Here is a 12,863-nt window from a genome sequence, read left to right as displayed (position 1 = left end):
TAGAGAGCCAGTTGGGTGTAGTGGTTAAAACATCAGGCTAGAACCAGGAAACCGTGAGTTCTAGTCCCCGCTTAGGCACAAAGCCAGCTAGGTGACCTTGGGCCAGTCGTTCTCTCCCAGCCCTAGGAAGGAGGCAAGGGCAAACCACTTCTGAAAAACCTTGCCAAGAATGCTTCAGAGACTTGTCCAGGCAATCTCCGAGACTTGGACATGAGTGAACGGATTAAAAAAGTTTAATAAAGGTAGCTGCCTTAGCCCAAGTTGTGGCTCTAAAGACATTTTCCAACTGAATACTCACTGCCATAGAGGTTGCAGCTGGTCTAAAGGAATTGGCCAAGATACTTGCTGGAACCTGTTACTAGACAAGACAAGCCAATATATTCCTTAACTATGGAAGATCTTGGTACTCTTCTCCTTGCACTCCCTGTCATGTAAGACGCAAATAAATTACCTGTTCTCTGTTCCCCCAGAGTGAGATGAAGATAAACCCTTTGGGTTCCCTGCATATTTAACTTATTCTAAATGTGCTCCTTGGGATGGCTAAGATTTGAACAGAAATTAAGTAATACTCTCTCTGCTCCCCTTCCTTCTAACGTAGGAATGCTCTGAAAGTGGACTCCCTTGCTTGTATCAAAATACAGAACCCAGGGCAGCTGACTGCTGGCATAAGGTATTAGCTTGGGCACTTGGATGCTAAGATGGTCTCCACTACTGCCTCCAGTAGGCCCACCTTCAGGAGGCACCCTATTCAAACTAAAGACTGTCCAAAGTAGTATCAGTAATGAATTCCACTATTTTGGCAAACTTGCTAAATGGTTCTGTAAATGCTTAGGATATGACAAACCCTTAAACAATGCACATGACCAAATCATAATGCCAGAAGCTACCACTGAGGCTCAGATGCTCAAGGCTACCTCACAAGCCCATTTGCCCTATGTTCAACAGAACATAGAGACCACTAGAATTTTACCTTTTTCTCTCTTGACCACCATCATGGTGATGAGAGGTGGAACATGTTCACTGCCTGAGAGTCAGTTTGATGTAGAAGTCAAGGTGCAGGACTAGAAACTAGGAGACTGCGAGCTCTAGTCCTTTCTTAGGCATGAAAGCCAGATGGGTGACTGAGCCAGTTCTCCCTCTCTCAGCCCAATTCCCCTCACAGGATTGTTTTTGCGGAATCTAAAAACAACAACAACAAAGGCCATCTCAAGCTATTCTGTAGACTCCTGGGGAAGAGATTTAATCTCAAAGCCAAAGAAGGGAGGGTCTTATAGTTAGTTATAAAAAGATATACCAAAGGGTCTTATAGTTAGTTGGGTCAGCCCATTCCTTCTTAGTAACTTCTGTGAATAGATCTGGAAGTGAAAACTTCAGATTAGCCCTGAATGTACAAATGATAACCACAGTCAATACTGTGTTCCTTGAATTTCATTGTCTGTAGCAACAGATGCAATCAACATACTGCTTGGCCTAAATGGTGCTAAGAGAAAAAATCCCTTAGCCCTTTATTTTGGAGGGAGGGTAGATGGAAAAGTATCCCTCCCTTCTGACTGGAAGGACCGGAGTTAACCCTTTCCTATTGGTTCCAACCTCAGAGACAGAGAACAATACATTTTGATTATCTAAGATTTATAAGAGAGCCAGACTAGTCTAGAGGTTAAGGCAACAGGCTAGAAACAGGGAGTGAGTTCTAGACCCGCCTTAAGCACAAAGCTAGCTGGGTGACCTTGCGCCAGTTAGCGTCTCTCAGCCCTAGGAAGGAGGAAATGTCAACCACTTCCAAAAATCTTGCCAAGAAAACTGCAGGGACTAGTCCAGGCAGTCACCAGCAGTCAACACTGACTTGATGGCACGCCCCATATAACCCAATAATTATGAATAATAATTAATCAATAATTGTTCGGATTATCTTTTTAAGATCTAGGTCAGTGCCTCTCTTCCTTCTATTTAACTGAGATACAGGATCTGCTTAGCCAACTAATACCATTGTTATGCCTACCTCAAATAGTAGCTTCAGCTGTCCTAACAGCCAGGAACCACGCTGAGACAAGGAATAGGTCTCTAGTGTTTATTACTGCTACATAACAGAAAATCCTAACAAACTGAAGAAGCGTGGGAAAAACCCAGCCATATAAACCCCAAAGGTTAAGGCGGTCCCGATCTGTGTCTCTTTGAATGGCTACCTAATTCCTCAGTACTACGCATGCGCTTTACAGCCTGGATGGGAGCCCCCTGCTCGCCATCCTTACTCATGACATCAACAATGCTTATGTTCGTAATTCTTACCATTAAATAGATATGGATGAGCCACACATTTCCGGAGTTGAATCAACACATTTTGGAGTTTAGCTTTGTTTCTTTCAAATGCGTCTGAAAAATATTACAGACATTTACAGTTATTGCTGATACATTTAGGTATCAAGATTTAATCAGACAAAACGGCTGGGAAAGTACATTTTAATCAAAAGTCATAGTTTCTTCAATTCAATATCTATGCTTGGTGGAAACAGCAAAAAAGAAAGCTATTGCTAAACATTTTAAAGGCCCTTAAACTTCCAAAATATCTATTTTTTAATGACCAATTACATTAAAATGGTAAACAGTGCACTATGATACCAAAATCGTGAAGCTGAAATGTTTGTAACAGCTTAATTTCTAATTTCATGCCAATGCTTTGGGCATCTACCACAGAGATGAGCAATCTTTAACTTAGGCGCTATCGCACAATCTTGCAAGATGATCTAAATATGAAAAAGAAGAAAAAATAACTAATACAGGCAAGTTATTCTTAACAATTACGTTAAATGGTGGGGGATTCTTGTAGCTTCAGCAGATACTGTATTGGAACTCCTGATCTCCCTAGGAAATTCACCTACTTGTGAATCATTTCTGGCCCATCTCTTCTTGCAATCTCAAGAAAAGAAAGAAATCCAGTTGCCATGACTTAACCTACAGACAATCTCAAGAAAAGTCCAAATAAACAAATCATCAATACTGAGAGCGTCGGGATTCCGGGATTCACTTAACTATTATCATCCAGAATGTGTTAGCTCTTATTAGCATGCTTTTGTTTTTCAGTAGCATCTCTTCACAAACTAATAGAACCAAAGTCCTGTACACTTAAAGAGAGAAGAGCGGCAGGGGATGCGTACCCTTGACAGAAGGTGATTTGATAATTTGTGACAACTACACTGAATACAGTGTAACTTGCCTGCTAGGATCAAAGCTTGCAGTTCTATTGAGGAAGGAAGCAGAGTTGCAGCACGTGATTACAGAGAAATGAATAATTAAGACTGTGGAATTCCTATTTGCATTTTCGGGACTGTTAACGGTTCCATCCATGAGACCAGCTAGATATTTATACCTGAATGGTCTAATGCATGGATAAGACAGTGTTGATAAGAAAGACAGATTGTTAAATACCCAGAGTCATTTAGAAAAAGGCTGAGCCTGTATGAAAGGAATAGATTTTATCTGAAAAGCAACGGAACAAGAATGCTGGATAAAATATTGGAGAGGCTGTCGAACTACATTTAACAATAGACTTCTGGGAGAAAGCTAAAAGAGAGGAATTGTCACAAAGCAGAGGACCAGGAATAGCTTCCCAATGATGATACAGAAAACTGAAACAACTTTTTTGTAAGGCTAAATCAGGATTAATTCGTTTACTGTATACACATGCACGCTGACTATGTTTTACATACTAATACTAGAAACTGCCCAGGTCAAATGAGGCAGCTTAACCAGCTGGTGCAAATCACATTAATTCTAAAACAAGAAAACATATATAGCTGACATACTGGAAACCTCATGAACAGGACAGCAGGGATACAACTGTTACTAGGTAAAACTCTCTAGAAGGGAGAAAGAAGAAAAACCTATCTATGGAATACTGCTTTTTATATCACTGATGGGAATAAGTCCAATCAACCAGTAAATTCCCCAGAACTGCTAGGGGTAGAAATATAAGAAATCTGGTTGGGGTTTACTTTTTCCTTCCTAGCAAAAGTACCAAGCATAACCTTAATATGGAGAAAAATCACAAAGGTAGCCTGTAAAGAGAAAATGTAGTAAAAGAATTTTGAAGTATTGAGTTCAATGGGCCTGTATTCATGACTAAATCTTCATGATTTGAATGGATCTATTTTAAGTATGATTCAGCCTTAAGCTTCCTGTCTCAATTTACCATGAAAATCATTATTTTAAGTCTAAGAGAAATGACGGCCAGTGCCAAAATCTACTCCTCCTCTTTTTACCTGTATCTTTCATGAGAAGAGCCTTATAAAGTTTTTTCTGTAGTGCCGACATTCCATGGTAGAGAACTACTTCGACCTTCTTTGGAATTTCTTCTGCAACTTCTGCCTTCACTCTCCTGAGCAACAAAGGCTGCAACAGACTGTGAAGTTCTTTGACTTAAAAAGAGAAAGAAAAAGCCAGTTACAGACCTGCATTTTAAATGCAAACAGGACTGAAAAATATGGACAAGTTATGATTCTTAAACCTGAAGGAAGACTAACAGGGATCTAGATGGGACCTAAGCAAGGACTGGAATATGATGACCTGAGCAAGATACAGCTGTATTTCTACCCATTCTACAGGCATCATCACTTTCATCTTTCCTTTGATATCTACTATATATATTTAGTAAGATACCATGGTACATAAGAAAGTAATATCCCTTTTTAATTTTCTGCATATTGCAATAGAACTACAAGGTAGTTTTTTCTATCTAGATTTTTTTCTAAGTAGAATAGAAAAATTTTATTAGCTCAATTTTGTTGGAAGTCCTGGCAAATCCAGCATGCCTCATTAGCATGTGAATTAGCATGTAAATTGAGCTGTACCGATCAAAGCAAGTATTTGTAGCTCAGGGTTGAACTGTGGAATCCTTGGTGCTCTCTGAGCCTTGTTGTTTTCTTGCAGAGAAAGAGGTATATATGCAAGCCATGGTATATAAACTGAGAGCAAGGCCCACTCCCTCCTTGCACGGAAGATGTTGCCTAGTCTGGCAATGAAGCGTCTGCAAGAAAACAACAAGGCTCAGAGAGCACCAAGGATTCCACAAAGTGAGCTGTCTCAGAATGCAACTCTGAGGACGCTGTTTGTTCCCACTCCCACTTCCTCTCACTCTCTTTCCCCTCCTTCCACCCAGGGAGAAGCATGCATGCTGCTCTGCTCTCCATTTATCAGGGCCATGTGCTCGGGCCTTGATGAAGGATTCTGCCCCTTTCTTCCACACAGCTCTTGGCAGCTGTAGGGCTGAGAGTTTAGGGCAAACTATGTATTTAGAAAGAAAAGAACAAAGGAACTTCATCTTTTCACCAAGATGGATGTTACAGAAGCAACAATAAAGTAAGAATTCTTTTACTTATCTTAACCTAATCTGTCTAAGTGTGTGATTCTTTATGCTTGGGAGGGATGAATGTGTAAGATCCATAACCTGTATTTCTCTGGCATGCTCACTGAAGCTATCTAAGATAATTTTCTTTTCTGTGCCAGCTTCTCAGCCGTATTATAAGCTTTGCTAAATTTCAGTGGTTCTAGCAGGCCACTAAATTGGCTTCAAATTTACAATCACTTCACCATTTAGATGTTTATGCTTTGGCTTTATGTATGCAAATCTTCCCACAGCTTCAACCAACAGAAGTTAACTGAAAGCAAATCTATGGGAGATATGTGTCTTAATGAATTTTAGCAGAGGTAGCTAAAAAACATTGAGAAAAACACTTTCTCAACTTGAAGTAGAAGGCCAAAGGACTGCCCATTTTAAATAAGTATCAGTCTATGCAACAGAAGAGAGAGATGTACAGTAATGAAATAGATATACGTAAGACTGACATATCAAATAATCACATTAATAAACCAAAGCACCATTTCTATGATGGTGTGTTCTATGTATCTATCCTTTATATTTTCTACATTTTGTATTTCAGAACATAATGCTAGTATCATTAGGCCTAGGGAAGTTTTAGCTAGTTTCCAGTACATCTCCTAAGTAATGTTGTGTGTGAGTACATGAATTGTATAGGTCAGGGGTCCCCAACCCGCAGGCCGCGGCCCGGTACAGGTCCGTGGCCTGTTAGAAACCGGGCTGCACAGCAGGAAGTGAGCGGTGGGCAAGTGAATTTACATCCTGAGTATTTATAGCCTCTCCCCATCACTCGCATTACCGCCTGAGCTCTGCCTCCTGTCAGAGAAAGCAAGCCCACTGGCTGCTACCTCCAAGTGGTGCAAAGAAAAAAGAATAAAAGGTTGGGGAAAAGAAGAAGTGCTTGAATCATCCTGAAACCATCCCCAGTCTGTGGAAAAATTGTCTTCCACGAAACCGGTCCCTGGTGCCAAAAAGGTTGGGAACCGCTGGTATAGGTAATTGACTATTTTAGATTTTTAGGTTGTCTCTGTAATAGCTAGTGATGTTAACAAATGAGATCGTTCAATTTTATATTTAAAAAGAGAGCTTCATATAGCAAACATATAACACATGGACATAATTGGTGGAATCCAAACCTAGTCTCATGTAAGGAGAAAGCCACTAAAATCAATAGGGCTGGAGTTACAAAGATTAACAAGTATAAATCTCCCTAATTTCAAGTGGTCTATTTCAAGAATTCCATTATTCAGTGGCATGACATAAGGCTGGGGAAAGCTGGCGTATGGGCAGCTATGTTTTAAGTGCTAGTACACAAGTGACATATTAACACATTAAAGGTGTTATTTAAATTTGTGGGCACTAATTATGGATGCAATAAGATCCATAATTGTACTGCAGAGTGAACTCTTTCTCCCACATATGCACCAAATTCAGTACCTTTTAGGAAAAATCTTAAAATTATATAGGTGGTCCTCGTGACTGTTCTAAGTTATGATGGTGCGGAACAAGAAGACTTACAGTTGGTCTTTGAAGTTGTGGCCATCACAGCATTCCCAGTGTCATGTGATTACGATTTGGGCACTTCACAACCAACACGCAAGTACTACAGTTGCAGTGTCCCGTGGTCATGTGATCGTTTGTTACCTTCACTGTTGGCTTCTGACAAGCAGTTAACAGGGAAGCCACCAGGAAGTCTCCAGTCGTGGTCATGAGATGTAGCGCTTAACAACCGTACATGATTCATTTAATGTGATTTTTTGCTTTACGATGACCATACATGATTTGCGGTCATTTTTTTTTTTTTTTGCTTTACAACTTCATCACTTAGCTACAGAGTTTCCAGTACCAATTACTGTCATTAACCGAGGACTATCTGTACTTAAAAATACACTTGTCTAAGAGACTGTGTTTCCCCAGGGCAGCAACAGATTGCAGATTAATGAAACAGTTGCATAAGTAAAAAAAAAAACACTCTAAGCATAACTATACATCTCTTATAACACTGATGGAGAAAGAAACAGCACAAGGACCAGGTCCATGATATGACAGGATACTGAATTCTTAATTTTTTTTTTAATCTGTTCAATCATGACCAATTCTTGGAGACTGTCCTGGACGAGTCCCTTCCGTTTTGTTGGCAAGGTTTTTCAGAGGTGGTTTGCCATTGCTTCCTTCCTAGGGCTGAGAGAGAGTGACTGGCCCAAGGTCACAAAGCTGGCTTTGTGCCTAAGGTAGGACTAGAACTCAGTTTCCCAGTTTCTAGCCTGATGCCTTAACCACTACACCAAACTGGCTCTCAATTGAAAATTAGAGTTTTTAGTTCAAGTACAGGCTGCACACATTCCTTTCATAGTACCAGCATGTTGCATTATGAGCCTGGGGTAGGGCAGGGCTATGGCAGATGGCTTTATTAGTATATGGATATAAGTAGAAACCTGCCTAACGGCACGCTGGCAACATCCTGTTTTTGTGGGTTGCAGCGTGACCGCAGGCATGAGACTGTACATGCAGGTGTCACGCAGTTATACATGCTTAGGCTTCGTGATATGTTTAGCTATGCAAGTGTTATATTCTGCCCCTTGGGGCACTATGCCGTTTCCTGGTGTGTATCCAATAAAAGGAGGCTAGCACTGACTATCGGGGCTTCCTCCCGTCTGACAAGCCGTTGTGTCGTGTTTCATTCTCGCCCGTGAGGAGCCCGTCCGGCCGCCCGGGTCGGCCGTCTCATCACCAGCTGGCACCACATCCCGACGAGGACCCGAAACGCCACAACTGGTGACCCCGACGTGATCAATTCCAGACGCACGGCGTGACCCTTGTCTAGGGGTGCGCTGCCTTCACTCTCATACTACGCACCTGGCATAGGCTCGCGCATCGTAAGTATGGGCTCCGCACTTTCTCAAGTTCAACTCAGACACAGGGATGAACTCCTTTCATTAGTGAAGAAGGCGAATTGTTTACAGAAGGTGAACGGCACAACAGTATATCCTGTGTCGAAAAAAACCTTGACACTCTTTTTACAATATCTTGACAAACATTGTCCGGCATATCCTCAAGAGGGGACCCTAAAGCGTTCCACTTGGGAGCGATTGGGGGTCTGGTTACATCGACCCCCTCGGGCCCCGCCGGACATTTTGTGTGTGTGGCGCGCCCTTATGGCGGCCCTCACCACTCTTTACCCCGATTCGTCCGCCTTGCCCGCCTTCGACGAAAAGGCCTCTTCGTCGCCAGCGGAAGAATTGTCTCCTTCCCTCCCTTCTACCTCGCCCACCCCCTCTCCCTCCTTTTCCAATCCCCCTCCCTACGACCCCCCGTCCCTCTATCCCCCGTTGCCACCTCCAGCCTCACCAACTGTCGCCGGGACCCCCCCCAGAGGTTTAAAATCGTCCCCGACAGATTATCCTTCATCAGGCCACGTTCTCCAGGCGCTTCATACAGCCCAAATGGCGGGAGAACTCGATTCCGAAGACTGTGAGGACTGGGCCGCTTTCCCGGTTACCTGGGGGCCGGCGGGTCAGCCCGTTCACACCCCCTTAAATTGGAAACAACTTAAAGACCTTAAAGAGGCGGTCCGTAACTATGGCCTCCAGTCCCGGTACTCCTTTGGCCTTTTAATGTCTATGTCCTCCCATAACCGGGAACTCTGTCTTGGAGATTGGCAGATGTTATTTAATATGATCCTGACCCCGGCTCAGTACGTCCTTTGGGAATCTGAATATGGAAAACAAGTCACCATCCGTGTCAATGCGGGATTGCCCGCCCAGGTCTCCATTGACGACTTAAAGGGAACAGGTGACCGGTCCACCATTGCACAGCAAATCCGATCAGCCCGCCCGGTTTTTCCACTCATTAAGGAGTGTGTCATGGCGGCCCTTCGCAAGGTGGACGATGCCCAGTCCCGCCCCGTGCAGACTTTTTCTAAAATCATTCAAGGGCCAGCCGAAGACTATGCTTCTTTTGTTTCTCGCCTTCAAACGGCTCTTGAACGACAAATTGACAATGTTGAGGCTCGTCAAGAGCTCCTTTTAAAATTGGCTTTTGAAAATGCAAATTCAGACTGCCAAAAGGTCCTTCAACCCATTGCGACCAAATCGGGTGTGACCCTGGCGGAGTTCCTCCAAGCCTGCCGCATTGTCGGCACGACTAATCATAAGATGGCGGCTCTCGCTTCCGCCATCACCACCACCTTGCACCCGCCCGCGTTGCCCGTCATGGGCGCGCCCCAGACTTTCCCGGTCACTCGCCCTACCGGAAACTGTTTCAATTGCGGCAAGCCCGGTCACTTTAAGGCGCAGTGTCGGGCTGCCGGGGGGGGCGCTGCACCACCCCCCCCGCCAAACGGGGCAAAGCCAAAAACCGTTTGCCCTCGTTGTAGGAAAGGTTTCCATTGGGCCAGCCAATGTCGTGCTGTGGCCCCCCCGACGTTGGCCCAGGGAAACTGATCCAGGGGCGTTCAGCCAGCCCCACGCCAAAGGTTGATTTTGCGACCGAAAGGCCGTTTCCCTCTTCAATCGATTTGGCCGCCAATGACACCGTTAAATATGTGCTGCCGGCACATGTATACCACCTTTTTGTTTCACCCAAACCGCCTGTGATCTTACCCCCCAATTTGCCTGTTATTGTTTTTCCAAATTTAGACTTAACATCACAAGGGGTGTTGGCGGCCCCCTTTTTAAGGAGCTCTGACTCCTTCTCCGATTTGGCTCTTGCTATCATGATCAATTCGCCCATAACCATATCGCAGGGCGAGGTGGTGGCGACAATGATTATTCTTGATCGCGCCACAGACTGCATGGCTTTAGAACAGCCGCTTAGGCCTGCTAGGCCGACGGCGACCTTTATGCTCAATGGTCGCCCCTTTTCTGGTCTTTTAGATACGGGAGCAGACGTGTCCGTCATTCGCTCTGCTGAATGGCCCACTGAATGGCCTACTGACCCCGCCCCGGCGGTCCGAGGGGTGGGAGGTGCCCAGACGGCCCTCGTCAGTTCGTCTTGGATCACGGTCACTTCCTCTTCTGTTCTGGCTACGGCTCACATCAAACCGGTCGTCTTGCCCCTTCATATCAACCTTTGGGGCCGCGACCTTTTGTCCCAGCTTCAGGCTAGGCTTGTCCTAGACTGATCTGGTGGCCATGTCTGGCCCGGCGCTACTCCGATTAACTCTTCTTTCCGACAAACCTGTTTGGATTGATCAGTGGCCCCTGACAGCTGAAAAAACAAAGGCGTTGCACCTCTTGGTTGCGGACCAGCTGGCTAAGGGCCACCTCGAGCCTTCTACCAGTCCTTATAACACCCCGGTTTTCCTGTTAAAAAAGAAGACGGGAAAATGGAGACTCCTTCATGATTTACGAGCCATTAATGCTATCATTCGCCCGATGGGGGCACTTCAATGTGGTCTCCCGAATCCCAATTTAATTCCGGCATCATATGATTTGATGATCATTGACCTTAAGGATTGCTTTTTTTGTATTCCACTCCACCCGGAAGATGTCCCCCTGTTTGCCTTTACTGTGCTAGCTTTCAACAACTCGCAGCCCAACGCCCGTTACCAGTGGAAGGTGTTGCCACAAGGGATGTTAAATAGCCCCACCATGTGTCAACATTTTGTGTCTCAAGTTTTACAGCCTTATAGACAGGCTTATCCCACCTTTTTAGTGTATCATTATATGGATGACATCTTGGTTGCGGCGCCGGGGCCGAAGGGCACGGTCTTTAGGACCCTGCCGCACTTGCAACACATCTTGCGCAAAGGGGGTTTGTTTATTGCACCGGACAAGGTTCAAATTGCCCCTCCTTTCAATTATTTGGGGCATAAAGTCCTTACGTCACATGCTGCTCCGTGGCTGCCTGACGTTCGACTACCTATTGCCCCGACCCTGTTACAATTACAGCAATATTTGGGGTCCATTAATTGGATTCGACCCTATTTAGGCCTTTCTACCGGCCAGCTTTCTCCACTTTTTGCGGCCTTGGCTGGCGCTAGCAGCCCGGCCGATGTCATTGTATTGCAGCCTACCCATTTAAAGGTTGTTGACTTAATCAATCAGGCCTTGCTTACCAGATGGGTAGACCGCGTTAAGGAAGATGTTCCACTTTCTCTAGTGTTGTTCAACACCTTAACATTGCCTACTGCGGCCTTGGTTCAAGTGACTTCGCCCGTGTCGATCCTTGAATGGATCCACCTTCCACACACGCCACGGGCGACCCTGACACCCAAGGCTTCTCAATTTGCAGGTCTTATTAATAAGGGCCGGTTAAGGTCCAAAGCCTTGGTGGGCGTGGAACCCTCCACACTTTATGTGCCTTGTTCACTTGTAACGTGGGAACTTTTGTTTGCTTCTAGTGAGCACCTTCAATTTGCTCTTGTTGACTGGCCTGGCGCCGTTTCTTGTCACCCACCCCCTGACCCTCGGTTCCAACTTTTAAAGACCACGCCCTTTGTGTGGCGCTCGCCTTTTTCTCCCTTACCCCTTTTAAATGCTGTCACGGTTTTTGCCGATGGCAGTAAGACCTATGGTGCGTGTGCCTGGCGGCGAGATGGCCATTGGCATACCCAAATTACACCCCCTCAATCTTCTGCCCAACGTGCGGAGCTGTATGCCTCCCTACTCGTTTTTCAAACCTTTTCTGACCAGCCTTTTAACCTCATATTGGACAGCCTATATGTTTCTCAAATGCTTTCTCACCTTTATGAGGCTTATTTGTCCCCCTCCATTGAACCCACACTTTTGTCCTTATTTTTGTCACTGCAACATTTTATTTCCACACGTGTTCACCCTTTTCATGTTTCCCACATTAGAAGCCACCAGCCCTTTCCTGGGTTTATCCAGGAGGGCAATGATGTTGCTGACGCTGCGGCTGCGGCCGCATCCTCCCTTTTTTGCCTTTCTCTGACTACGGTCACCCCCTGGGAAAGTCACTCGTATTTCCATCAAAACAAAAAGGCCCTTATTAAACAATTTCAGCTCTCTCCTGGAGAAGCGACAGCCATTGTCCAACAATGTCCAACCTGTAGCAAACAAGCACATTCAATTCCCATGGGGGTCAACCCTCGGGGGACGGAATGTTGCCAAATCTGGCAGATGGATGTAACCCAATATGCTTCCTTTTCCCCTTGGAGGTATTTGCATGTGTCTATTGACACATTTTCGGGGTTCATCATGGCCACCCCCCAGAGGGGTGAAGCCGCTAAACATGTAATCAATCACTCTATTCGGACTTTTGCGACGCTGGGATGCCCAAAGCAAATAAAAACAGACAATGGGCCCGCCTACTCGGGCGGTGCTTTTGCTGCCTTTTGTCAAAAATGGGGAATCACCCATAAACTTGGCATTCCATATAATAGTCAAGGCCAAGCCATAGTGGAAAGAGCAAATCAGACCTTGAAACATGCTCTCGATAGATATATTGACAACAAGGGAAAAGGACCCCCCAGCCTCCCAGCGGTGCAAGACATTCTCAATATCTGTCTCTACACCATCAATTTTCTCAA

At 44.9% G+C, this 12,863-nt stretch overlaps 1 protein-coding gene across 3 annotated transcripts in view; it reads right to left on the bottom strand.

The window, feature by feature from the left end:
- The window catches only part of CHD1L (chromodomain helicase DNA binding protein 1 like), a 60,434-nt gene that overhangs the window by 38,652 nt on the left and 8,919 nt on the right, over nt 1-12,863 (bottom strand). For 2 of the 3 annotated variants that reach the window (XM_063294578.1, XM_063294580.1), the window contains exons 8-9: nt 4,257-4,412; nt 2,287-2,370 (exon numbers count right to left, since the gene is read on the bottom strand). In XM_063294578.1, coding sequence (XP_063150648.1) covers nt 2,287-2,370; nt 4,257-4,412 — 240 coding nt within the window. The remainder of the gene's footprint in view (nt 1-2,286; nt 2,371-4,256; nt 4,413-12,863) is intronic. The other variant, XM_063294579.1, reaches the window with a different exon arrangement.

The sequence above is a fragment of the Candoia aspera genome, chromosome 2 (genome assembly GCF_035149785.1).
Source record: "Candoia aspera isolate rCanAsp1 chromosome 2, rCanAsp1.hap2, whole genome shotgun sequence".
Lineage (NCBI taxonomy): Eukaryota > Metazoa > Chordata > Lepidosauria > Squamata > Boidae > Candoia > Candoia aspera.
Note: the sequence above shows the minus strand (reverse complement) of the source record. Positions and strands in the feature narration are given on the sequence as shown.